This window comes from Podospora anserina, chromosome 6, assembly GCF_000226545.1.
Source record: "Podospora anserina S mat+ genomic DNA chromosome 6, supercontig 2".
NCBI classification, from domain to species: Eukaryota; Fungi; Ascomycota; class Sordariomycetes; order Sordariales; family Podosporaceae; genus Podospora; species Podospora anserina.
The window spans coordinates 2,601,318-2,624,335 of record NW_001914857.1 but is presented as its reverse complement, the minus strand read 5'-3'; the positions used below and the strand labels follow the sequence as shown (position 1 = coordinate 2,624,335).

The window sequence follows — 23,018 nt, the reverse complement described above, 5'->3', positions numbered from 1 at the left end:
AGGACTGAGCTTTTGTCCATGTTTCATTACTTCATCACAGGATGTAGAGGATGTAGAGGATGTAGAGGATGTAGAGGAGGGCAGTGATAGAGAGCAGCATGGCAAACTACTCGATTAAGTAGTACGTACAAGAGGCGCGGCCGTCCGTCTCACGTCATCGTGCTGGACGGCTCTCCGGGACAAAGGGTCTCCGAGTCCCAGCCCAGATAGTTGATTGACCTTGTCACTTGGCGGGGGGATTGAGCGACTGGCGGCTTTGGGCCGGCCTCTTTGGGCTGAGCAGACGTCCCGGTCCCATCTGCCCAGCAGGGAGCGACCAACAGTCCTGCAGCTTCAACCACTCACAGCGAGGGCCGCCCAGAGCCCAGCCGTTTGTTCAAGAAACCCCAGGTCCCATCTGATCAACCCGCTTCCCACGCCCTCTCCCCTCTTTGATACTATCACAGCTTCTTTGTTGTACCATTTTTAGCACTCCTACCCCATATCCCATGCCGACCTGGCAGCTTTATTCTAGTTTTTCATTCTGCATCCCCCAGAACTAACAACCTGGAACGGGTAATCGCTCACATCACCATCTCGAACTGTATATCCAACTTTTATTCTCTCATACAACCGTAAGAGTTCAGGACCAACTCATTCGCCATGTTGCGGAAGAAGGACACCTTCACCGTCATCACGCCCATCCCGGGCTTTATCCCCCGCCAACTCGCCATTGATATTCTTCATTCCCATTCAGAAGTCATCACGCTCAACCCGCTGGTTATCGACCACAAGCCCATCGCGGCGCCTCAAAATGCCGAGACCGATGAGTATTACTCGACTTGGTATGAGATCACGGAGCGCCTCCAGCTCGTACCTGGAATCGGCAAGATGGGATCCTCGACTATCAAGTTCAACGGCTGCTTTCACGATATGCCCTGGGGACTTCAAACACACGTCTACGCGCCCATGAATATCGACATGCGCAGCACCTATCGCATCGCGGGTAACCAACCCGGTGTCGAGCCCCCCGAGGTGCCAGAGATTGGCCTCAAAGCATTAGGCGTACCTTCGGACGGACTCTACCTCCGCGAGGACATCGAAATCAAGTGCAACGTCACCATGGTCAGCTATGTCAGGTCTCAGATGAAGAAGGCGTCGGCCGAAATGGTGCAGAGGATGATCAAGAAGGCCGAGCTGCTGGATGCCGGTGTGCTGTCAGCCATGATTGAGGACGGAAAGCTGAAGACGCTCAACCCAGCCGACAGACGCAACACTGTACGATCACCATTGCCGTCTCCTTCCAGTCTTCACTACTCACCGTCTATCAACGGCGGCAGCACCCCGCCGCAGATGCACTCACCAAGAATGCCGTACCAAATCCCCAGAGTCACATCAGTGCACAACCCCTACGGACGACCCGGCACGGCAGGCTCTCAAGGGCCGGGGGGTCTCCAGCAGCAAATCCAAGCAGCCCAGCAACAGCAGCAACAACCACCCCAATACGGGCAAATCCCCCATGATAACGGCCCCCAGGAACTCCCTGGCGTAGAGGCTGGCCAAACCAACAACAACAACAACTTTGCCGTCGAAATGCCTGGCGACTTTGTCTTTGCCAACGGTCAGCGCACCCCGAAATTTAATTCACCATTGCCTTCACCGCAACCCACACCGAGCTCAGCTAACCGGGAGTCATTAGTTGATCCAAACCGCCCCCCCACCAACCACGGCAGTCCACACTCGCAGCAGGGCCAGTGGTCGAATGCGGGTTCACGCCCGGCGAGTTATCAGTCAAGCATCACGTCTCCGAACCCTGATCTGAAAGGGGGGTACCCAGGGCAGCAACAGCAGTTGGCGCCGCATAGGGAGACGAATGAGGAGCATCACACGGGGCAGAGGAAGCATGATTCGATTCAGAAGTCGCCTTATGCGGCGTATAACCCGGCTGATTACGCAAAGGTTCCTTCGCCTTTGCAGCCGGGTGGGGGGCAGCAGCAGCAGCAGCAAGGGCAGCAGTATACGCAGCAGCGGTATGGATATTGATGGTGTGTAGCTGGGTGGTTTTGATTGAAGGATATAAAAATGGTGTTGAAGATGGATGGGATGGGATGTAGGAATTGATGTTAGGTTATACCCTGGGGTGTATTTTTCATTTTTTTTTTTTTGCTCTTTTGTGAGATGAATGGATCAAGGTTAATGATGGGAATGAACAAGCAAGTCGGCGTTTTGGGATCTTTTTTTTGTTTCTTTTTTCGCACTTGTTGGGGGATTTACGGGCTGGGAATATGCACTTCTCAATTTTGTGGTTAATACATTACATTTTCTCACCTGTTGCCTGATTTCACGACAGTCATCATCACCCCTCGGTTCTACGTGTGAAAGAGAAGTTACGTCGAGAGATGTCGGTGTAACGACAGTGACGCAATTCCACCGCGGTCGCCTCGTGGCACAGAGACAATCTCTCCATTTTTTGACCATTTTAATCCGAGAAACCGCTTTTGGTGGGAAATGGTGTGGTGGTGCGGTGAGTTCTTGTCCCCCGGCCCGCCACTGAGATGCATACGAGACGACAGGACACCAAGGTAGTTGCCGTTCCTACCGGCGCTTACGCAGTATATCTTCCCACTCAAAATTAAGGGAGCTACTATGATTAGAATAGCTATTGAGACTATGATCTGCTTAAATAAAACGCTTGCAATAACAAATACTATCAAATCTCAAACTAGCGCAAGGCGAAAATAACACCAATGTTAAATAAAAGCTTCGCAGGGCGAAAATAACACCAATGTTAAATAAAAGCTTCACAGCCGAAGATAGCAAGCTCTATCGGATCCGAGTATACACAGCGCGCCCTGTAGCTATATTAAATGCTGATTAACTCCTGCAAAGACATCAGTCATCGCAGCTCGAGATTATTAGCAAGCTCGATACTTGGTACAGTACACAAGCAGATCACCTGGCTGGTCGGCAGATTTGGTCAGGACAGACAGACACAACACCGGCACGTTTCAATCCCGGAAACACAGGAAGAGGCTGAGATGGGATGGGATGGCCGCGTTAGGGCGGGCCCGGAAGGAAACCGGTCTGTCGGAGGTTTTAGGTCAAGGTACTTCCTTGCACACTGACAAGTCTATCTCAATGATGAAGATTGCCGGGAAGACAAATAACTGGGAGTACGGGGAGACAATAGAGCAAAACCGGACCATCTCGTGATATTCCTGAAACGTGGAAACAAAAAGAGAAGGGGACTATTCATTGTTGGAGGATAAAGCCACATGGCGGCCATGAGTTGGGGACAATGAAGCTAGTCATAAGCGTCCTTTTCTCTCGAGACCAACCCGAAGACGAGGTTTGGAATGGTACAGAGATAAACTCGGATAGTCACAGGTGGTTGACAGCGGGAGGCAACGTCAGGTTGAAGGTTGGGGATGGGCTCTGCCGAACGGAAGGGTTACTTCCCGTTTTGCTCAGCCACTTTGGAGGTTGGAGTTGTTTTGAGATGGGGAAAGGTGGTGGTCAGAAGTTGTTATTCACTTCCGAGATGATGAGAGGATATGGCACATACTTTCAGCACTGCCGCTGTGTCTCCAACTTCTGTGTTGCTCAACTCAATATGTTGGAGTTCAGTGGGGGAGGATGCCACCAAAAAGTGAAGTCAACAGTGGGGCACCCCTAGTACAACCCCTACCCCACTAAGCATCGGCGCTATAATCCTAGCGTCGTGCACGGTGCACATTTGAATGGAGCTCCCAGTTCTCGACGTCACTGGCGGCTCTGGCTTCTTAAATTTCCAATGCATCGTCGCCATCAACCCCAGCAAACAACCCCAGAAAATGGACAGCCTCGAAGACTTTGAAAAGTCTCTCGCTGCCGAAAGGGCCGAGCGTGAGCGCCAAAAGGAAAAGGAGGAGCGCAGAGACAGAAAACATAGACACCACCATCGAGAGTCGAGACGAGACAGGTCAACAGAGCGCGACAGAGACAGCGATCGAAGACGACGACGCGACGACCAAGACGATGAGAGCCGCAGGCATAAGCGGTACCGCCGGGATGATGAGGACGACGAGTCAAGGCGGCATCGACACCGGCATAGAGATGATGACCGGGACAGAGACAGAGACAGGCACCGGCGCAGCGGGAAGGACACGAAGGATTTAAAAGCATCCGACCCGAAAGAAGACCTACCACTGCCAGACGAGGAACTCGCGCCGGGTGAATCCAAGTCGTCATTGGTCCGAGACTCGTGGATGACGGCGCCGTCTGCGCTGGATATTGACTATGTCCAGCGTAACAAACGGAAAAGTCCCTCGCCTGTGAGGGAGGAGCCGAAGAGGGTGTTGCATCATCGGGAACTAAACAGGGGCCTGGAAGAGGCGAGCAATAAGCCGGCAGAGGAGCCAGAGACCGGCAAGCCGCGGGAGGTCAGATACACCTTTGGCGACGACGGGTCACAATGGCGCATGACGAAGCTCAAGGCTGTCTACACCATCGCCGAGGAAACCGGCCGGCCAGTGGACGAAGTCGCGATTGAGCGCTTTGGCAGTCTCCGGGATTTTGACGATGTGCGAGAGGAAAAGATTGAAGTGGATAGGAGAAAGGTCTACGGAAGCGGCTACGTTGGCAAGGAGAAGCCAACCGGGGAGCTCTACGCGGAGAGAATCGCCAGCCAAAAGAATGCACCACCACCCCCTGGCTTCCCGACCCTGAGCAAACCCCCCGCCGAACTGGAACAAGGCGTCTTAATCGAAGACAAAATTGCCCCTGCCCATCCCATGGATCAATCAGCCCTCAACCGCCTCCGCGCCCAGCTCATGAAGGCCAAACTCCGCAACTCCCCCGACGTGCCCAAGCTGGAAGCAGAATTCAACTCTGCCATGGCGGCGTTCCAGTCAGGCCAGGCAACCAGCAACGCCATAGTCCTCGACGCCTCCCACTCGCGCCTCTTGGCCGGCGGGTCAAGAGGGGAAGTAAAGCCAGTAACCAACAAACGGGGTCTTGAGCGCGGAACAGTGGTGGAAAACGACGAGATGACGCTGGACGACATGGTCCGCGAAGAGCGCCGTACAAAAGGCGAAGCCGGCGGGGAAGGGATGCGTCTGGCGGAGAGGATCGCCAAGGATGGGAAGTTCGACAATGATTTGGAGTATCTGGATGAGAATGCGGAGAAATTGGCGAAGAGGGTGCACAAGACTGACTCGAGCTTGAAGAATGTCGCTGTGACGGAGTACAAGAAGTTGAATCGGATATTGGACAGTTGTCCGTTGTGTTATCACGAGGAGAAGAACCCGCCGGGAAACTTGCCGGTGGCGCCGGTTGTTTCTTTGGGTACGAGGACGTATCTCACTTTGGCGCCGGCTCCGGAGCTGACGGGTGCGGAAGGCGGAGCCGTCATCGTCCCTTTGTCGCATCGAACAAATCTCCTTGAATGCGACGATGATGAGTGGGAGGAGATGAGGAATTTCATGAAGTCGCTTACGAGGATGTATCACGACCAAGGACGAGAAGTCATTTTTTACGAAAATGCCGCGAACCCGCAGCGCAGGCAGCACGCCGCTATGGTTGCTGTCCCCATCCCTTACGAACTAGGGGATACGGCACCGGCATTTTTCAGGGAAGCGATGATGAGCGCGGGGGAGGAGTGGTCCCAGCACAAAAAGGTGATTGATACTCTCAAAAAGAGCAAGGAGCCCGGGTTTGGGAGGATGGCGTTCCGGAAGAGCATTGCAAAGGAGATGCCGTATTTTCATGCTTGGTTTGGGCTTGATGGGGGGTTGGGGCATGTGGTGGAGGATAGCGGGAGTTGGCCGAGGGGGGATGGGTTTGCTAGGGAGGTCATTGGGGGGATGTTGGATGCTGATGTCGCTGTGATTAAGAAGCAGGGGAGGTGGACGAGGGGGGATGAGAGGGTGGAGGGGTTCAAAAAGAGGTGGAGGAAGTGGGATTGGACGAGGGTGTTGGAGGATGGACAGTGAGTTCACATAGCATGCACATTTCAGGGCAGGATGAACTCAACAGGAATAGGATGGACGTGACAAAGTTAATCCAAATGTATTCACTCACCAACCCAGCGCGCCCCCATTACACGTAAAACTCCCCAAGATGGTATATACCCACTCCGGCGCTCTCTATCCTCCACTCACCCCCGCCCCTATTCCCAAGAAATAACAACCTTTTTTCAAACTCCGCACATGCCAGACTAAATAAAAAGATTCATCACCTTCCAGAGCCTTCTCAACCCTCCTCAGTATCCATATTATCCCTCCCAGACCCGGGCGCACCCCTCTTCTTCCCCCTGTGGCCCTTCAGCACCGACCCCTTCTTCCCCCGGTCATCAATCAAGTTCTTCATCTCATTTCTCGCGTGCCGTTGAGCCTCTTCCACACGGGGCTTAAAAACCATCACCTCGTCCTTTTCGTAAGCGTACTCGGTGAGCTTGGTGCCGAGGGCGGCTTCGATGCGGGTCCAGATTTCGAGGTCACTGTTCACGTTAGTTTTCAGGTCAACAAGAGGTAGAGACAGATAACTCACTATTGCGTCACAATACTCAAAGCATGCCCGGACTTGCCCGCACGAGCCGTACGACCAACCCGATGAATATATGTCTTCGAATCCTGCGGCAAATCATAATTGATGACACAGTCCACATTGGGAATATCCAAACCACGAGCCGCAACATCAGTAGCCACAAGAATATTCCTCGTCCCAGCGCGGAACTTGCTCAGCGCACCGAGACGAGCTGACTGAGACAAGCCACCGTGGAGCGGGATAGCGCCCATGCCCAGAGTGCGCAACAGAATGGCAATTCTTTGCGTCTCGAGAACAGTACGGGTAAAGACGATCATTGTCTTGCCGGCGAATTCATTACAGAGGTAGATGAAATACGTGTCCTTGTGAATGTGAGGGATGAAGAGGTAGTTGGAGACGAGCGTCGAGACGGTTTGGTACTTGGAGGTGGAGACGTTGACCTTTAGGGGGTCGCGGAGAGAGGCGCGCTGGAGGGACTCGACTTTGCTGGACATGGTGGCGGAGAACAGAAAAGTGCGGCGCTCGCGGGGGAGGAACTTGAGGATCTTCTCGAGGATGGGGCCGAAGTCCATGTCGAGGAGGCGATCGGCTTCGTCCATGACGCAGTACCTAAGATTGCGCAAGCTGAAGCCCTTGGTCTTTTCCAAATGGTCGAGAAGTCTACCGGGGGTTGCGACGACGACGTGAGGCTTCTTTCCGAGGGCGATAGCTTGCTGTACCATGTCTAGACCACCAAGAAGAAGAGCGCAGCGGAGGTTGATCAGGGAACCGAGAGCTTCAAAGGACTGGGCGATCTGGGCGGCAAGTTCTCTTGTCGGCGCAAGAACGAGGGCGAACAAGGGCTGGGGCTTGTCGAGCAAAGCTTGAAGAATTGGAAGGGCAAAAGCGGCTGTTTTTCCGGAACCCGTCTCGGCGATACCAATGATGTCGCGATCTTGAAGCGCAAGTGGGATGGCCTCTTGCTGAATAGCGGTTGGTTGCTTGTATCCGAGTCGGTCGCATGCTTCGCACAGGGAGTCGACGATGCCCTGGGTACAAGTCAGCAGAAGACTCAAACACTATACAGACCATCAATTCCAACATACGAGATCCTTGAAGGTCTTTGGGGCAGCCTCCCCGTTCTCATTGTCAAGGGTGGTCGACTCCTCGGCATCTGAGGCCTCAGATACTGCATCTTCGATTCTGGGTTCTGGCCCAGGTGTGATTTTGGGCTTGGGTGCTTCGGTCTTCTTTTTCTTCACCGCGGAAGGGTTGTCGGAGATCTTTCTGCGCTTGACTGACGACATTTTGACGGTGTTTCGGACAATCAAACCTTACAAGAAAGTGTTTGTCCGGTGAAATAGACTTTCAGAAGCTGTCGAACTACAAAGCCATCTTCCAAAATTCCAGGCTTATCGGCCATGTGGGGCGGCCCGATAAGCAAAGGCCCCACCGAAATTTTCTCTGCGCGCCGCCAAAGCTCTGGCGCATCAATTGGTTTGCTGCAGCAGGTCGAAAGCTTCCTCCATCATACATTTCTCTGCCTACGAAACCCGAGAAAACACATCAACCACCACCACAATGGCCAAGAAACGCTCCAAGAGAAGAACCCACCTGGGTGCTCACAACCCAGCCGCCCCCACCGCCGTCACTGGCCACATCAACACCAAAGACCCGAAATCCATGGTCATCCGCATGGGCGCCGGCGAAGTAGGAACCAGCATCTCTCAACTTGCCGCCGACGTCCGGCGCGTAATGGAACCCGGCACCGCCTCCCGCCTCAAAGAGCGCAAAGCCAACCGCCTACGCGACTACGTGACCATGTGCGGCCCCCTCGGCGTCTCCCACCTCCTTCTCTTCTCCCGCTCCGAGTCGGGCAACACCAACATGCGCCTCGCCATCACCCCCCGCGGCCCTACCTTTCACTTTCGCGTAGAAAAGTACTCTTTGACAAAGGACGTCCGGCGAGCCCAGCGACACCCCAAGGGGGGCGGCAAAGAGTACATCACTCCTCCCCTCCTAGTCATGAACAACTTCACCAACCCCAACTCGGACCACACCTCCAAAGTCCCCCGCCACCTCGAGTCCCTCACCACGACCGCTTTCCAGTCTCTCTTCCCCCCAATCAACCCGCAACGAACCCCCCTCAAATCCATCCGTCGCGTCCTCCTTCTTAACAGGGAGCAATCCACCGAAGACGACGGGACGTTCATCGTCAACTTTCGCCACTACGCCATCACCACCAAACCAGTCGGCCTGTCGAAGCCACTGAGGAGGTTAAACGCCGCCGAGAAACTGCTAAAGTCGTCCAAGTCAAAGAAGGGGCAGCTGCCCAACCTGGGGAAGCTAAAAGACATTTCCGAGTTTATGATTGGGGGTGAAAACGGCGCGGGGTACGAGACGGATAACACGTCAGGAAGCGAGTACGAAACCGACGCCGAGGTGGAGGTTCTCGAGACGTCGGCGAGGAAGGTTCACAGTTCCAACAAGCCAAGACAAGCACAAAATGAAGACGGGAGTGATGATGAGGATGGTGACACGGGGCGTAAAGACAATGTTGAGCGTCGGGCTGTGAAGTTAGTCGAGCTCGGCCCGAGAATGAAGCTTCGCATGACAAAGGTGGAGGAAGGGCTGTGCTCGGGCAAGGTGATGTGGCATGAGTATGTCCACAAGACAAGGGAGGAGATTAGGGAGCTGGAGAAGAAGTGGGAGCAGAGGAGGAAGGACAAGGAGGCGAGGAAGAAGGAGCAGAAGGCCAATGTGGAGAGGAAGAAGGCTGCCAAGGAGGCGAATAAGCAGCAGCAGCAGCAGCAGGGGAAGAAGGGGCAGCAAGAGGAAGAAGAGGATGATGATGAGGATATGGAGGATTACGATAGTGATTTGTACGAGTATGGGTATGATGGGGATGACAAGGGGTTTGATAGCGAGGGGTTGGCTGGGGATGCTGAGGAGCAGGTCAACTCGAAGATGGAGGAGGATGGGGAGTGGGAGGATGAGGAGGGGGAGATTGCCGATGGGAATAAACAGGGGAAGAGGAAGGCTTTTAAGAAGTGAAAAAGTTCGAGATACCAAGGGTGTAGATATCGGGTTCAATGAGAGAGATTGCTGTTTTTGAGATCAAGCTCTATTGGGGCTGGATGATCAAGTCTGTTTCCTTGTTGTTTTAGGGACTAAGATGTCGGGTATAACTAATTTACAGAAAAGTACAGATGTGTTGTTGGTTATCTTGTTTTTGTTGTTGTCCTCATGTTAATCCCGTCCTGTCCATGTTTGTTACTTGTACCTTCCCTTATCCCGTCTGTTCATCTTACTCGCACATACCATACTTCATCGTTCGTTAGTTGGCTGTTGACCACTAAGGGCTAGTTGTCGTTCATGTTGAATCTTTCTGGGTATCGTCGCTGGTGGTTTGCCTTGGTAGGGCACGCCTGTGAGTCGCTCAGGATTGCTTATCCATGATAATCTCATGAGCCGTGGTTGGCCTCGTGGTGGACAGCGTTGGTGTCGAAGCCGAAGCCAGGGTGTGTGGCGTGAGCATCTTCTCCCGAAAGCTGTCACCATCGCTCATCTCCATCAGTTGCTCCAAGTCATTCTCGGGCTTCTTCTCTTCCGGCGCCGAGCCCCTCAGTCCAATGATGCTCGCCAGAGAGGCAGCAACGAGGGTGGAGAAGCAAGCGAGGAAGACGGTTTGCCGGTGACGAGGGTCTGGGAATCATCAGTCTCTGCACACTTGGCCATCAGGCGAGAGAAGAGAGTACTAACCTTCAACAGCAGTCGCAAGTGCAATGATCACAAACAGGAAGTGAGGTAGCTTCATCAGACCGTACAAACCAGCTCTGTTGCCCTCGTTGACGACGATACCCCTATGGTACGCCACGCAGGGCACGTAAATGCCGTTGCAAAACTCGAACAACAAGTAGCCAAAGAAGGCGAGGACCTCGATTGGGACATATGCTGATTGCAGTAGACAGCCGCCGCCGATGAAGATGACGATGCCCATCAGGTTGTGGGGATTGGTGAAGGCTTTCTTCAACCAGGAAGTCTTGCTGGGAGATTGGGAAGGATCGACGGGCAAGGCGAGGCGGCTCTTCTTTCTCTTCATGATGGCACTGAACAGCAGAGCGCCGAGTATCATGGCCAACATGAAGGCAGCGAAGATGGGGCCGTAGGGCACATCCTCAGCGTCAGGTCCGTGGATGCGTCTGTGTGCGTCTTGGAGAATACCAGGCCAGAAGAAGAGGACCAAGAAATTGGTGCCTTCCCAGCAGCAGCTGATGAAGCTGAGTGCCCAGATTTTGATGTCTTTATCCGTTAGCAACCGCAAGGTCTTGGCGGTCTTTCAGGCACTTACCTCCAAGCTGTCTGAGGGTATCCTTTGGAGTCATGCGCTTCTCCTTGCTGTCTTTTGGCTGTCCGTAGTTCTCGTTCTGCGAGATCAGTCAGTATGTAGCCCAGAAAATGTCATGGCGAGTGTCTTACCCAGCAGCAAATAAGCATGGCCGCAGCAATAGCTTCAATAGCCTATGTTCGTCGTTAATTTCGCCTTTTTCACCACAAACAATGGCCATGCACTTACCACACCAACCACAAAAGGTCCCTTTCTCGTCCCCGACACCTCCACAGCCAAATCGCCAATCAACCCACCCAACACAGCAGCACTGCAGTTGGCCCTCGTCATGGTCCCAAACATGGTCCCTAGCCTCTCATCTCCAAGCTTCCTAGTGTTCCACTCAGTCACCATCCAACTCTCAAACACCGTCCAGAGCATCGCCAGCCCTATTCCACCAAGTGCTTGTCCCGCATACAGCACTTTCAAATCCTTCGAAAGCACGCTCAACGCCGAGAGCGAGTGGATGAGACAGAACGCTAGACAGGCATTTCTTCTCCCAAACTTGTCCGCCAGAAACCCGACAAGGAGTGAAGAGATTGCCGCAGCAATAAACGTCGTCATGTACAGTGACGCGACCGTCTTTTCTGGAAACTCAAACTCCGTCTTGAAGAGGGGGTAAGTGTATGGCCCCTGCAACCAGTCGGCCGCCATGGCAAAAAGGTACACCTTGAGAAACTTGATCTGGAACGCCCGCGCTTCCTTGTCTTTGATTCGCTCATGGTCATCTTCTCCTGTGACGGAATCTGTTGGTGATAGTGGTGGAGTGTCTGATGTGTGTCTTTTTGCTTTGGCGAGGAAACTTCGTGCTGCTTTGGCCAGTAGGCTCCTGTTCATAAGCAACACTGTGACGGGAAGAAGAACAAAAAGCGTGATCCAGTAGAGATTGACTATCATTCTGCGTGTTGTCTTGCTGGGTATCTCGAGCCCCTTTCTATGGGACTGGTGCTGGTATATGTCTAGGGGTCAAAATGTACAAGAGAGCTGTCGTATTGCTCCCCCTAGAGTGTGTAAGTCAGAAGAAAGCAGAACAAAACGGAACAACTTGTGCTGATGCAAAACACATCTTATCCTTCATGCTGATTGCGCGTGAACGAGAGAGGAATAGTGGGAGGAAGGGGGAGATTCGCGCGTTGCGAGACATCTCATTCCTCGTCGTTAACCGAGTTCACGGATGGGACTCCGAAGCAGGTGTTGCAAGCCCCAGATCGGGTTGCGTATCCCGCGGCGAGCATTCCGGCGAGCCTTAGTGTGACGTCTTTCTCAGATGAAAAAACAAGTGTAATAATCATCGGCTTCCAACACGAGGCTGGGAGGGGGTTGAGTTTGGGGCGAGACTATCGCTGACATGACTTGCTGCCGTCGCACTGCCGATGCAGGTCGTGATGATCGAGATAGCCAAGATTGAGTCGTGATACTAAAGGGTGTGATGAGTTCATAGTTGAGGCCAATGATGGGATAGAGTATGAAAACATCGTCTTACCCCTTGCGCTGGTGTGCTCACTTCTCCTCTTGTAGACAGCTGGTCTAGGTCTGGGTGTCTCATCTTGTAGACAGATGCCTCCCTTTGCCAACTTTGCACGGCTTCCGCCTTGCCTGTCTGGAGCATTCTGCCAATCTTATCCCCGTTCCATCGGGTGCCAACGAGCAGTCTCACAGTTTCCCAACGTCATGGGCCGTAGGGAGCCGTGCTGAGCAGGGCTACATCCATTTGGGGAGGAATTGCCCAGAAACGGCAGCGGACTGGGCGTTGATAAGAAAAGGGCGGGTGAGGTTGAGGACTTGTTATCATGGAGAATTTTGGTGCTGTAAGTCTCTTTTGTGTTGAGTAGGTGTGTTGAGTGGGTAGAAATTCAAGTATGTGACTGGCGGACATCTGTGGGTTCCCAAGAGGGAAGGTACACCCAGGACAGAGCCCCATGTTTTTCCAATTGTCGAAAGGTAAAAAGATCCCAAAAAGCAAGAACAACCCAGGGTTCCTATCGGATAGTTCCCATACTCCGTGCGGCAACTTATTCCGCTCGGCACAAGCCTGACCCGGGAAGTGAAGTGTGCTCAGGAATGTTTTCGACAACTCTATCTCATTTTTGATGAACCGCCTGATCAGGACAGAATTATTCTGTCATTTCTTACCAGCCTCGTATCTCACTCCTCGGTTTTTGATCACTTACACCGACGTAATGAAACTGAGCAAGTCTCGCCTCATGAGCCATCTCATCACTTCCTCAACATGACTGACGCCCAGCTTCTCTCATGCATATCTCAGATACACACCACAAATGTACAAGCAGTAGCTCACATACCCTACTTACGATTAAGCAATTCAAATCCCCAACTCTTATGTACAGCCCAATCAAAACCACCCAATAACATCCTCCAAACCCCCACGTTGAAATTTCACCGGCAACTCAACTCATCACCCTTCTCTTCCCCAACTCGCAACACCCGCATCCTCGCAAGTACGACGCCCTCCGCAACGCCCTATCACCCCCATCGTCAAATCACAGTCTCACAAACCCCCTCCCCCCCCTCTGTGCCATGCTCCCACATCAAAGATCAACCCATCAACCCAGATCCCCGCCCATCACTCACTCATCCAACCACAAACACCGCATATGCACGCCGCCAACTTTAATAATCATCAGGCATCAACCATCTCATCCCCCGCAGCAGATCTGCACTGCAAAGGTATGACAACACCACCACATCATGCCGTACAAAATCTCCCCCATAGCCCCAATCATACGTGCACAACAGGAGAGATTCGAGGTATTTTTGATGAACTCTGCTCGGATTTAAGGTGAGTAAAATGTGATTGAGTGTGATGGATCTTGCAGGGGGGGACAAAGCTTGACTTCTGCCACCGTCGGGATGTGTGGAAGGGAGGTCTTGGCCGGTGATGAGGTGGTCGTGCTTCTCAGTGTTTGAGCCTGGGTGTGCAACAACCCCCCGCTCATCACTACCCCAGCATCATTCACACAACATGATGACCAGAGCAGATAGAATATTATTTTGACATTTTTTTCTCCCAAAATATCTGCAAGGAATAGCCAGCCGTAGCTTCCCCATGATCTTGCATCAGATTGCCCATCCAACAACGCCCCGCCAGAAAATATGCCTTGTGCCCGTTTGCCCAACCCCATCCATCCAGTTCATAACCCATGCTAATGCCTTTCAAAAAACCAACCCAGAAAAACACCAAAACAGGATATCAAAAAGCCAAAATTCCACCACATTTCCCATTTCCCCCTGTCATTGCCCTGTCAGTACGAGAGAACCCTCCAAGAGCCCGCTCATCAGTCAGTCCCCCTCTTCCTGGGCAACATCACCCCTGCTTAGTTGTTGCCCCGCTGCGCCTCATACACCCTCATCGCCCTCTCCAGCTCCTCCAAGCTGCTCCTGTCCCCGTAGGCGTCCGCCAAAGCGGCGTTCTGTCGTCTTCTCTCCAGATCAGCCTGCTCAGCCTCGGCCTGTCGTTGCTGGGCGGCAGCGGCGGAGGTGCGGTAGGTTGAGACGGCTACGTAGCCTGCTGCGAGGGCGCCTGCGAGAGGTGGGACCCTAAACACAAAGAACATGTTAGAAGCTGTTGGGCAGAGAGGAGAAAGGGGAAATGAGGGGGAGCATACCACTTGATGCCCCTTGCTACGGGGGATGGTTTGGTAGCCGCGGTGTAGAGGTGAGGAAGGTAAGGGGGGTGCACGCGGGCAGAGGTGGAAAGGAGGCGGGATTGCTGCTGAGTAGAGGCCATTTTTGGTAGAGTAAAGGTGTTCTCTCTCGGTAGTCGGAGGTGGTTCGACAGAGTGGTGGTTTGTCGTCCTTGGTAGTTGTAGTAGTACGTAAAAAGGGTGGGGGGTGGAAATGTGGTGGTTTGTTACAAGGAACCGAAACAGCACAAAACCAACAAAAAGGGTATCTTGAAGTGCGGGCGAGAACTGTTGAAGTGTGTATAACGAAGCGATGATGTCGAGGTCAGGTCGAGAGGACAGGAATCAGGGACGAAGGGGAGTGTTTATATTCCCACTTCGGTTGCCGCGGGAGGAGGTTGCCCCGTGGGGAAGAAGACGTAGTTGTATGGAGTAGATGCAAGGATGAGTTGACAAGAGATCGACAAGCAAATTAGAGCGTGGGGAGGATAAGATACCCCTCTCTCTCTCTCCGGCGTATGTAGATTCAAGGATAGATGCCTGTAGATGGCCAGCCCAGAAAAGGTGGGAAGTTTCTGGAGGGTGGGACAAAGAGAAGAAAACATGCGAATTGATGTATGGCAAAGGCAGAGCAGGTGCGTTGGGCACAACTGGCAGACTGGCCAGGAGAGAACATGATGGGCAGAGCGGGAGGAGCAAGTGGTTCGGCATGTGGTGGTTTCTCGTGTGATTAGCGGCCAATGGTGGTGTGTTTGGCCTGTGAAGCGCTCCGCATGTCGTGCCACGAACTGTGGGGTAACCGAGGACAAAACGGCTCTGGTGGGCTTGGTGTTGCGGCCAGCTCCGCTTCCCCGGACAGCTTCCCCAGAGCTCCCCCAGACCCGACCTCGCCCCGGATTGGATTGCCCACTGCTGCTCGGAATGGGTCGTTTTTCCGGACGACCGCGTTACAGGCCTCGGTTTTTCCCTGTTGGTGATCCGACACAAAACGCCGCATCTTCAACACCAGTGCACCACCCCTTCGAATGTCAAAATAAGCATTGCTGGACCGCTGCGCTAGCAACACTAGAATCTCTCAGATCCAGGCACACGAGGCACGTGCGCGGCAATCTTTCGGTTTGGAGGTTGTTCCGCGACGGGACGCGAACCGACAAGATTTGCCGGCCAGAGGGTTACCAAGACAATCTCCTGGATCCCCTGATTATAGTCCACAACGTGACCTCTTCCAAGCCTCTTCGGCAGCGTCGGTCGCTAGTTTCAGCTGGCAACTTCACGACAGAGTCTCAGAATTGCTATTTCACTAGCCGCGTCCAACTCCCATCTGCTATGCTAGACTAAAAAGATTTGTCAAGGCTGCTGGGTCCCGAATAGCTTCCAGGGTTAGATAAAGGCCAGCTGGCATGGATCGACATCTCGGTCTTTGAACAAGAGAATCAGAAAAGTCTCACGACGCACGCTGCTGTCATCTCAATTTCTCAAAGGTTGTCAGACAGGAAGCCATATGCAGGACCTGTCTCACGAAACAACAGATCGCAAGTCTAGACAAACATAGGCTGATCACTACTAGACGTAGAGAATTGTAGTGTAGCACTAGACGTGCATTGGTCAGCCACATTGATCAACATAACCATATCTTGATTATCTGACTTTGAGTTAAACACCTCACCACCTCTACGCTTTAAAGCCGTTTGATCGACCTCCGAGAAAAAGCTATGGCGGGTCTGGCAGGCTGATCTGATCGGGTAGCAGCATTTTGACGTTGTGTACGTGCCGCCGGTCGTTGCATTACTAGAATTAAACGAAGCAGAGAACCAAACACCACGGCTTCAAGGTTGGGAGGACAGGGGATAAAAGTCCAGATACCTTGACTCTGATTGGCCATGACGGGCGGCTGCATTGCCAGTATTCCCACTCTCGTGCAGATGCAAGATGTGACGGAAGGCAAAGAAACCTGTCCTTGAATGGGAAGGCACTTTTATGCGGAGCTTCCATGGTCTTATCACTTTTGCAGACGCGAACGAGAGAGCGCTTCCCCGAAATGTAAGCGGGCCGAATCTCGCCGATTCTTTCAACCAAGCTGCTCTGATTTTTCAACCTGGTGTTGAACCCCAGCGCTGGGATCACGGCTCCTCTACGACAGATTGACAGCTAAAAACCCTCCGACGGAGACCACGGCCCGACAGATCAAAGCCATGGTGCTGCCGTGCATCCTGTCTACAGCAAAAGTCGGCTGGGCTCCATAAGCGATGGTGATGGGCGCCCGCCCAGGTGGCACGCGGATATTAATGTTTTATATAGCCAAACCGACGGCCCGTCCCAACCACCACCACCACCGCATTCCAGCTGTGTGTCCTGTCGGGTCTGACGGTATTTTGTTCATCTTTCACTCCGTCATTTCTTGAAGCTGCCGAAGAACGAGAAAAGGCTCCGATTCTGTGATCCCGATATCGATCCTGAGACCGGCGACGACGGACCAAAAGCTACGCGGAAATTTCCTTCCTGAATCCTCAACAATCATCCCGCGGTGACGTGCATTAAATCCCGGTCGACGTCAACGGTCGGCACAGCTCTCCGATGTCAGGACTTTCAGAACCCCAAAGGGGGCCATCCGATGACCCCTCACATTTAGAACCACCACTACCACCACAGACGAAAAGATCGTCGCCAAAACCACCGCAACCGTCAACAACGGGCCCGATACCGGAAGATGAAGCATTTTCGCAGGAAACAGGAGATGGGAGACGGCAGACAGAGCAATTCCCTGATTCAATCGAGGCTGAGGAGGGCCCTGAGGAAGAAGACGAGTTCTTGGCTGAGGGATGGGACGGGTCGTCCAAGGCTTCGACGTCGGTGACGTCGAGCATTTATGCACATACGTATGAGAATGGGAGGAGATATCATTCTTATCGATATGGGAGGTACCCAATTCCAAATGATGATCAGGAGCAGAATAGGGAGGATATGAAGCATGCGATGATGATGGAGTTGACGGTGGGTTGCCCCTTTGTTGCCCCTTAGGTAATTATTCACTAACATTGTTTTGTGTCGAAAGGACGGGAAACCCTACCTTTCACCCATTGGACCCAACCCACAAAAGATCATTGATATTGGGACCGGCACAGGAATCTGGGCTATCGAGATGGGGGACCTGTTCCCTGGGGCTGAAATCTTGGGGCTCGATCTCTCACCGATCCAACCACAGTGGGTGCCGCCAAATGTCAGGTTCATGATTGACGATGTCGAAGACGAGTGGGCGAACGGGTCAGACTGGGACTTTGTGCATTTAAGGGGCATGGCGCTTGTGCTGAGGGATTTGCAGAAGGCGGTGGACCAGATCTATCAGTATGTGTTCCCCTTTTTGCCGATGAAATATGAGGCTGACAAAGCAAACAGACACCTCAAACCAGGAGGCTGGATCGAATTTCAAGAATCACATGGGGAACCTCGTTGTGACGACGGAACCATGGACCCCGAGACGGACGTGATGAAGAAATTCTGGGCTTTATGTGTGGAAGCTATGGCCAAGTTTGGAATGAATTTGAACATGCCGGCTGTGGTGGGCAACTTTCTTGAACGAGCTGGTTTCGTCAATATTACCTGTGTCAAGAAGAAGACACCAGTGGGAACGTGGCCTAAAGATAAAACGATGAGGTTGATTGGGCTGTATGTGAAAGAGGCCGCGTTGCAGAGCTTATCAGCGCTGGGGAAAGCCTTTGCAAACTTGGGGATGGATGCAGTGGAGAGAGAGGTCTTTAGTGCGAAGGTGAGGGAGGCGGTTATGGATGGGAAGGTGCATAGGTATTATTACTTTTATTTTTGGTTTGCGCAGAAACCGTATGATAATAAGGAGGGTGATGGGGGTGGGGGAGATAGTTGAAGTGGAGTGGGCAGAAGGCATCGAGTTCAAACTGCAAAGCTTGTTCCATTGTGGAAGGCACCACCAAGTGCGCTCCTTCCAGCAGGAAAACACATGTGTGCTCCCGTCTAAAATGGACACTTGAATCGTTTTCTCAACTCAACACAAATCGCTTGAAATGTTGGTTGATAACCACGCCTCTAACTTTTGCCTGGATACAATTATGATCTTTCGCTACCGGGACGCAATCACGAGCAACTCCATGTCACATACAATCTCTGTTCCCAAACACACATCCACAGTCTTAGGAGGCGTTTGAATCGAGTCAAAAAACAACAACTTTCGGTACGTCCTTGACTCTCACAAGTGATCGTCATGTTCCTCTCGACTGACTCGTACAGATTACTCGACCATGTCCATCTCACCACAACGGAGCCTGGACACCACTGCTCAGTCTGGAATCACTATCGCGAGAGGTGTCCTGCAGGCAGAAACATCGGATAACATTCAACCCCTTGCCATTTTGGCCTGTGAGCGCTTCGAAAACACAATCGCAATGAGCATCGAGACGCGTCGAAAGATGGAACACAGCGTGGTGCCCACCCCTCCGCCAGCTGTGTTGAGCTTCCTCCAGGTCACGGTTGGATTTGCGGCAAACGACAGTGTGGCCCGTTTTGGCCGCAGTCTCGCTGGATTGCATTTCTTGGGTCTAATCTGCAGTCTTGTTTCGGTGATGGATACTTTCAACAGTGGCCTTGCTGTGCACGCGATGTTAGAGGAGTCGGCTGCTGATAAAACGCTCCTGCCGGCTGAGGTCACTCGCATCGTCATAGAAACTTCTATATCATTCGCTGCATGGACAGCCGCCTTCACCAAGTGGTGCTTGGGCATCCCTCCCAGCATTGCTCATGCCGATGGTACGGTCGGGCTAGATCAACCCGGCTCAATAGTCGTCATCAACATAATCCAGAAGGGTCACGCTAGGGATATTTCGACATTTAAGGTGATTACCCATTCTTCAATAAGGGCTTTGTCAGAACTTGTGGCGGGGCCTGGTTCCTCGCCTCCGATATTTGGAATGGTCAGGTTGAGTACCTATGGGGACCTACGACTCAACAAACTTGGGCTGAATCATGGTCACGCCAAGCAAGCAATGGAGGAGGCCATACCATATGCTCTTCGGCAAGTTTTACAGAAGCTTGAATTCTGGAATAGCCCTCTTGACTACCCAAGATCCAACTTGAAGCATCCCAACTACCAAACTGACTGAACCGGACCCGGCCGCCAGCTTCATAAGTCCGCTCATAGGCAACGAAATTGCTGAAACGACGAGTGATCATGGGCAGGGAACCGAACTTGAAGGTGGCCGTCAGCGAGGCCGTCGTCGTGAGCGCAGACGTGCACGTGGACTCAACGTCGTCGATGTCGTTGCTGGGGACGGGAATGACGAGATGAGATTCTTTGCCCTGTCTAACCCGCTTGTACCGACGGGTTTGAGCTTCGAATTCCAGTCGTTGGTTATTCTGCGAAAGGAAGCTTGCCTTGGCTGCTGCTTGAAGCTTGCTCGGGAGGTGGGCTCCAAGGTTGTTATCCTGCGATGTATCAAGACTAGTTTCAAGAGACAGGGGGGAAAATCAATAACTCCACGGAACAAGCTTTGTGCAAGGCTATTCATCAATATGTTGCGTATGGGTACAGATCGAAGTCCACTCTTTTCGGTGGAACCAGGAATTCGGGTACTTATGGCAAGCAACGGGTGGTCTTTTTTGAACTTGTATCAATGTTGGTGTGGACGTACCGGGGCTGTCATGTGGGAGGTCTGGAGTACTCCAACCTGCCGAATTTCATTTTGCTTTTTGTTGTTTAATGTTGAGATTTACCAGTAATGTTGATCATCGGTTCCGATCGCTCTTCTCAGAGATCGTCCAGGGCTATGGGCAGATGGAGCCTCTTTAGAATTGGGTACCAATATCCAAACCAGAGTACATGCTTGCCCTACGAAGGTACTTCCAGCGATCACGGTTGACTCGGGAACACTGATTTTGAAGGCTTTCACAGGTCCGAAATCCTACGTTGCAGGAGACAAGCGGCTCTTCTCAAACTACCAAACACAGAGCATGTGAACAGGCATCTGACCGCAAGATACCCAAGGTAGCCTCGGATCCCGAAATGCAACGATCACTATCTCCCGATTCCTTTCATACCCCGCTCATTTCAACATTTCAGCGGCTCTCTTGTGAACATGAAATGTTGCGTTGTTATCATGTTCCACCGGCCATCAGGAGGCGGCTTCGATCCAGTATCCTCCGATCACGGATACACCAAATCCCTTCATATGCCACAGATATTGATCACGGCTGAGGTTAAAAGACGATCCTACATGAGATGTGTAATCTGTGAGATGTGAACAGCTCAATCGTTTGGACTGTGTTATTGCCAGTGTGTAACGTAGCAGATTTGACCCAGTGGCCATGTTGTTGGAGTTACCATACTTTGAGATGAAAGATCGGGTGAAATTCCCTGACTTTATTCCCTTTTAGTTTTCAAGTTACTGCCTCCGAGAGGAAGGACATGGGATGAGGTGCAGGGATGAGGTGAGTATCGATGTCAGACTATCGCGTGAGGTAAGAACACCACACATGGAAGGAGCGATTCAGTGAGCAGGCAGCCTGAACCAGTTCAATTCTCGAGGTACTTTGGCAGTTATCGAGTTTTTCGAAGATAAAGGGCACGTCAGCAAGCGATTTACAATTCACGATTCACCTCGACAAGCGCCAACCACGACCTTCAAACCTTTCAATTCCCACAACCTTCGACTTATTGTTCACCAAAAATGCTTCGATCTCACAATCTCCTCGCCCTCTGCGGCATCATCCTTTCTCTCTCCAACAAAGTCCTCGCGGGCTTCGACCCCACCGCCTCAAACAACATCGCCGTCTACTGGGGTATGTTTCTCTCCCAACTCCCCTCCATCCCGAACTTTTCTCTCCTACTCATCTGAATCCCAGGCCAAAACTCCATCTCACTCACCTCGGGCGGCCAGCAACGCCTCTCCTACTACTGCGCCAACACCCCCATCAACATCATCCCCCTCGCCTTCCTCTACACGATCAAGACCCCCTCCACGACAATCAACTTTGCCAACGCGGGCGACAATTGCACCCTCTTCTCCGGTAGCCAGCTCCTCTCCTGCCCTCAGCTCGAAGAAGACATCCAAACCTGCCAGACGGCCCACAACAAATCTATACTCTTGTCTATCGGGGGAGCAACTTACACCGAAGGGGGTTTTTCCTCCCCTGCCGAGGCGGTCCAGATGGCGGGGGCGGTATGGGAGATGTTTGGACCGAAGAAGGAGGGGTCAAAGGTGGAGAGACCGTTTGGGGATGCGGTGGTGGATGGGTTTGATATTGACTTGGAGGCTGTGGCGGTGAATATGGTTGATTTTGTGGGGGAGTTGAGGAGGTTGATGGATGCGGATGGTGGGAAGAAAAAGTTTTACATGAGTGGTGCGCCGCAGTGCCCGTTTCCTGATGCGGCGATGGGGGGGTTGATGGATGGGGTGGGGGTTTGATTTTGTGATGGTGCAGTTTTATAATAATTGGTGTGGGGTTGATAGTTGGAAGGCTTCTGGGGGTGGTGATGGGAAGGGTGAGAGCCAGTTCAACTTTGAGAGGTGGGATCGGTGGGCTAGGGAGGAGAGTAAGAACAAGGGGGTGAAGGTTTTGTTGGGGGTGCCGGGGAGTCAGGCGGCGGGGAGGGGGTATGTGAATGGGGAGGTGTTGAAGGGGGTGGTGGAGTACGTGAAGGGGTTTGAGAGTTTTGGGGGGGTGATGATGTGGTAGGTTCTAATGAGGGGGAAGTGTGGGAATGAGAGCTAACAGATTACAAAGGGATATGTCGCAGGTTTATGGGAATACTGGGTTCTTGGACAGTATCCAGGCTGCGCTGGGGAGTGATGGCCAGTCGTCTGGTCAAGGATCCGGTCTACCGCCCACGCAAACAGCCAGCCAAACAACGATTTCAACCAGTCTATCATCCAGCCAACTAGCTAGCCTCCTGTCTAGCCTACTATCCAGCCAAACGGCATTCGTTACCATTACAACTACTGTTGTTTTCAGCGCGACAGCAACTGAATTTTCCACGGAAGAGGTCCCATCGCCTACGACGGCGTCTGTCAAGTCTACATCGGGCTCGTCAACCCCGACTGGCACACCGGTGCCTCACTGGGGAACATGTGGTGGGATATACCACCTGGGATCGACGGTTTGTGAATCTCCATATCAATGTGTCGTGTTAAGCGTGTGGTATTCACAATGTCTTTGAGTGACGCATGGCAAAGACAAATCGCGGGAAGGGCTGGAGGAGGGAGTGAAGGATTTTCCTGTCATGGATTACGATCATGGTTGGATTTGAAATGTATGTTGGCAATGGGTTTGGGATATCTGGGGTATTTGAGTGGGAGTTGGGGTTTAATTGCTTTGTACTTTGACTTTGTTTTTACTTTCTCTGATATGGCAGTTCTTTTGCCCGCGACGTCATGGTTGCTTCGATCTGGGATCTTCCCCTGAGCTAAAACGGGTGGGGAAAAGAAAGGTAATAATTGGCACTGGCCGTCAGGTGCACCACGTCATGGATATGGATGTAAACA

At 52.5% G+C, this 23,018-nt stretch overlaps 8 protein-coding genes across 8 annotated transcripts; 5 read left to right on the top strand and 3 right to left on the bottom strand.

The window, feature by feature from the left end:
* Positions 1-642: 642 nt before the first annotated feature.
* Positions 643-2,022, top strand: PODANS_6_7060 (uncharacterized protein; the record flags this gene model as incomplete). The annotated part of the gene is made up of 2 exons (XM_001910583.1): positions 643-1,600; positions 1,679-2,022. 2 exons carry the CDS (start codon positions 643-645, stop codon positions 2,020-2,022), a joined length of 1,302 nt encoding a protein of 433 aa, XP_001910618.1.
* A 1,790-nt stretch (positions 2,023-3,812) lies between these two features.
* PODANS_6_7050 (uncharacterized protein) lies at positions 3,813-5,951 on the top strand (the record flags this gene model as incomplete). The annotated part of the gene is made up of 1 exon (XM_001910582.1): positions 3,813-5,951. One exon carries the CDS (start codon positions 3,813-3,815, stop codon positions 5,949-5,951), a length of 2,139 nt encoding a protein of 712 aa, XP_001910617.1.
* Positions 5,952-6,210: 259 nt separating this feature from the next.
* On the bottom strand, positions 6,211-7,790 carry PODANS_6_7040 (uncharacterized protein; the record flags this gene model as incomplete). The annotated part of the gene is made up of 3 exons (XM_001910581.1): positions 6,211-6,457; positions 6,508-7,532; positions 7,590-7,790. The coding sequence occupies 3 exons, from the start codon at positions 7,788-7,790 to the stop codon at positions 6,211-6,213; spliced, it is 1,473 nt and encodes a 490-aa protein (XP_001910616.1).
* Positions 7,791-8,064: 274 nt separating this feature from the next.
* Positions 8,065-9,537, top strand: PODANS_6_7030 (uncharacterized protein; the record flags this gene model as incomplete). The annotated part of the gene is made up of 1 exon (XM_001910580.1): positions 8,065-9,537. The coding sequence occupies one exon, from the start codon at positions 8,065-8,067 to the stop codon at positions 9,535-9,537; it is 1,473 nt and encodes a 490-aa protein (XP_001910615.1).
* Positions 9,538-10,996: 1,459 nt separating this feature from the next.
* PODANS_6_7020 (uncharacterized protein) lies at positions 10,997-11,767 on the bottom strand (the record flags this gene model as incomplete). Its single annotated transcript, XM_001910579.1, has 1 exon — positions 10,997-11,767. One exon carries the CDS (start codon positions 11,765-11,767, stop codon positions 10,997-10,999), a length of 771 nt encoding a protein of 256 aa, XP_001910614.1.
* Positions 11,768-14,205: 2,438 nt separating this feature from the next.
* PODANS_6_7010 (uncharacterized protein) lies at positions 14,206-14,618 on the bottom strand (the record flags this gene model as incomplete). The annotated part of the gene is made up of 2 exons (XM_001910578.1): positions 14,206-14,428; positions 14,497-14,618. The coding sequence occupies 2 exons, from the start codon at positions 14,616-14,618 to the stop codon at positions 14,206-14,208; spliced, it is 345 nt and encodes a 114-aa protein (XP_001910613.1).
* A 2,470-nt stretch (positions 14,619-17,088) lies between these two features.
* On the top strand, positions 17,089-18,391 carry PODANS_6_7000 (uncharacterized protein; the record flags this gene model as incomplete). Its single annotated transcript, XM_001910577.1, has 3 exons — positions 17,089-17,505; positions 17,567-17,856; positions 17,908-18,391. The coding sequence occupies 3 exons, from the start codon at positions 17,089-17,091 to the stop codon at positions 18,389-18,391; spliced, it is 1,191 nt and encodes a 396-aa protein (XP_001910612.1).
* A 2,812-nt stretch (positions 18,392-21,203) lies between these two features.
* PODANS_6_6990 (uncharacterized protein) lies at positions 21,204-22,693 on the top strand (the record flags this gene model as incomplete). The annotated part of the gene is made up of 4 exons (XM_001910576.1): positions 21,204-21,315; positions 21,379-21,929; positions 21,994-22,208; positions 22,261-22,693. The coding sequence occupies 4 exons, from the start codon at positions 21,204-21,206 to the stop codon at positions 22,691-22,693; spliced, it is 1,311 nt and encodes a 436-aa protein (XP_001910611.1).
* Positions 22,694-23,018: the final 325 nt, after the last annotated feature.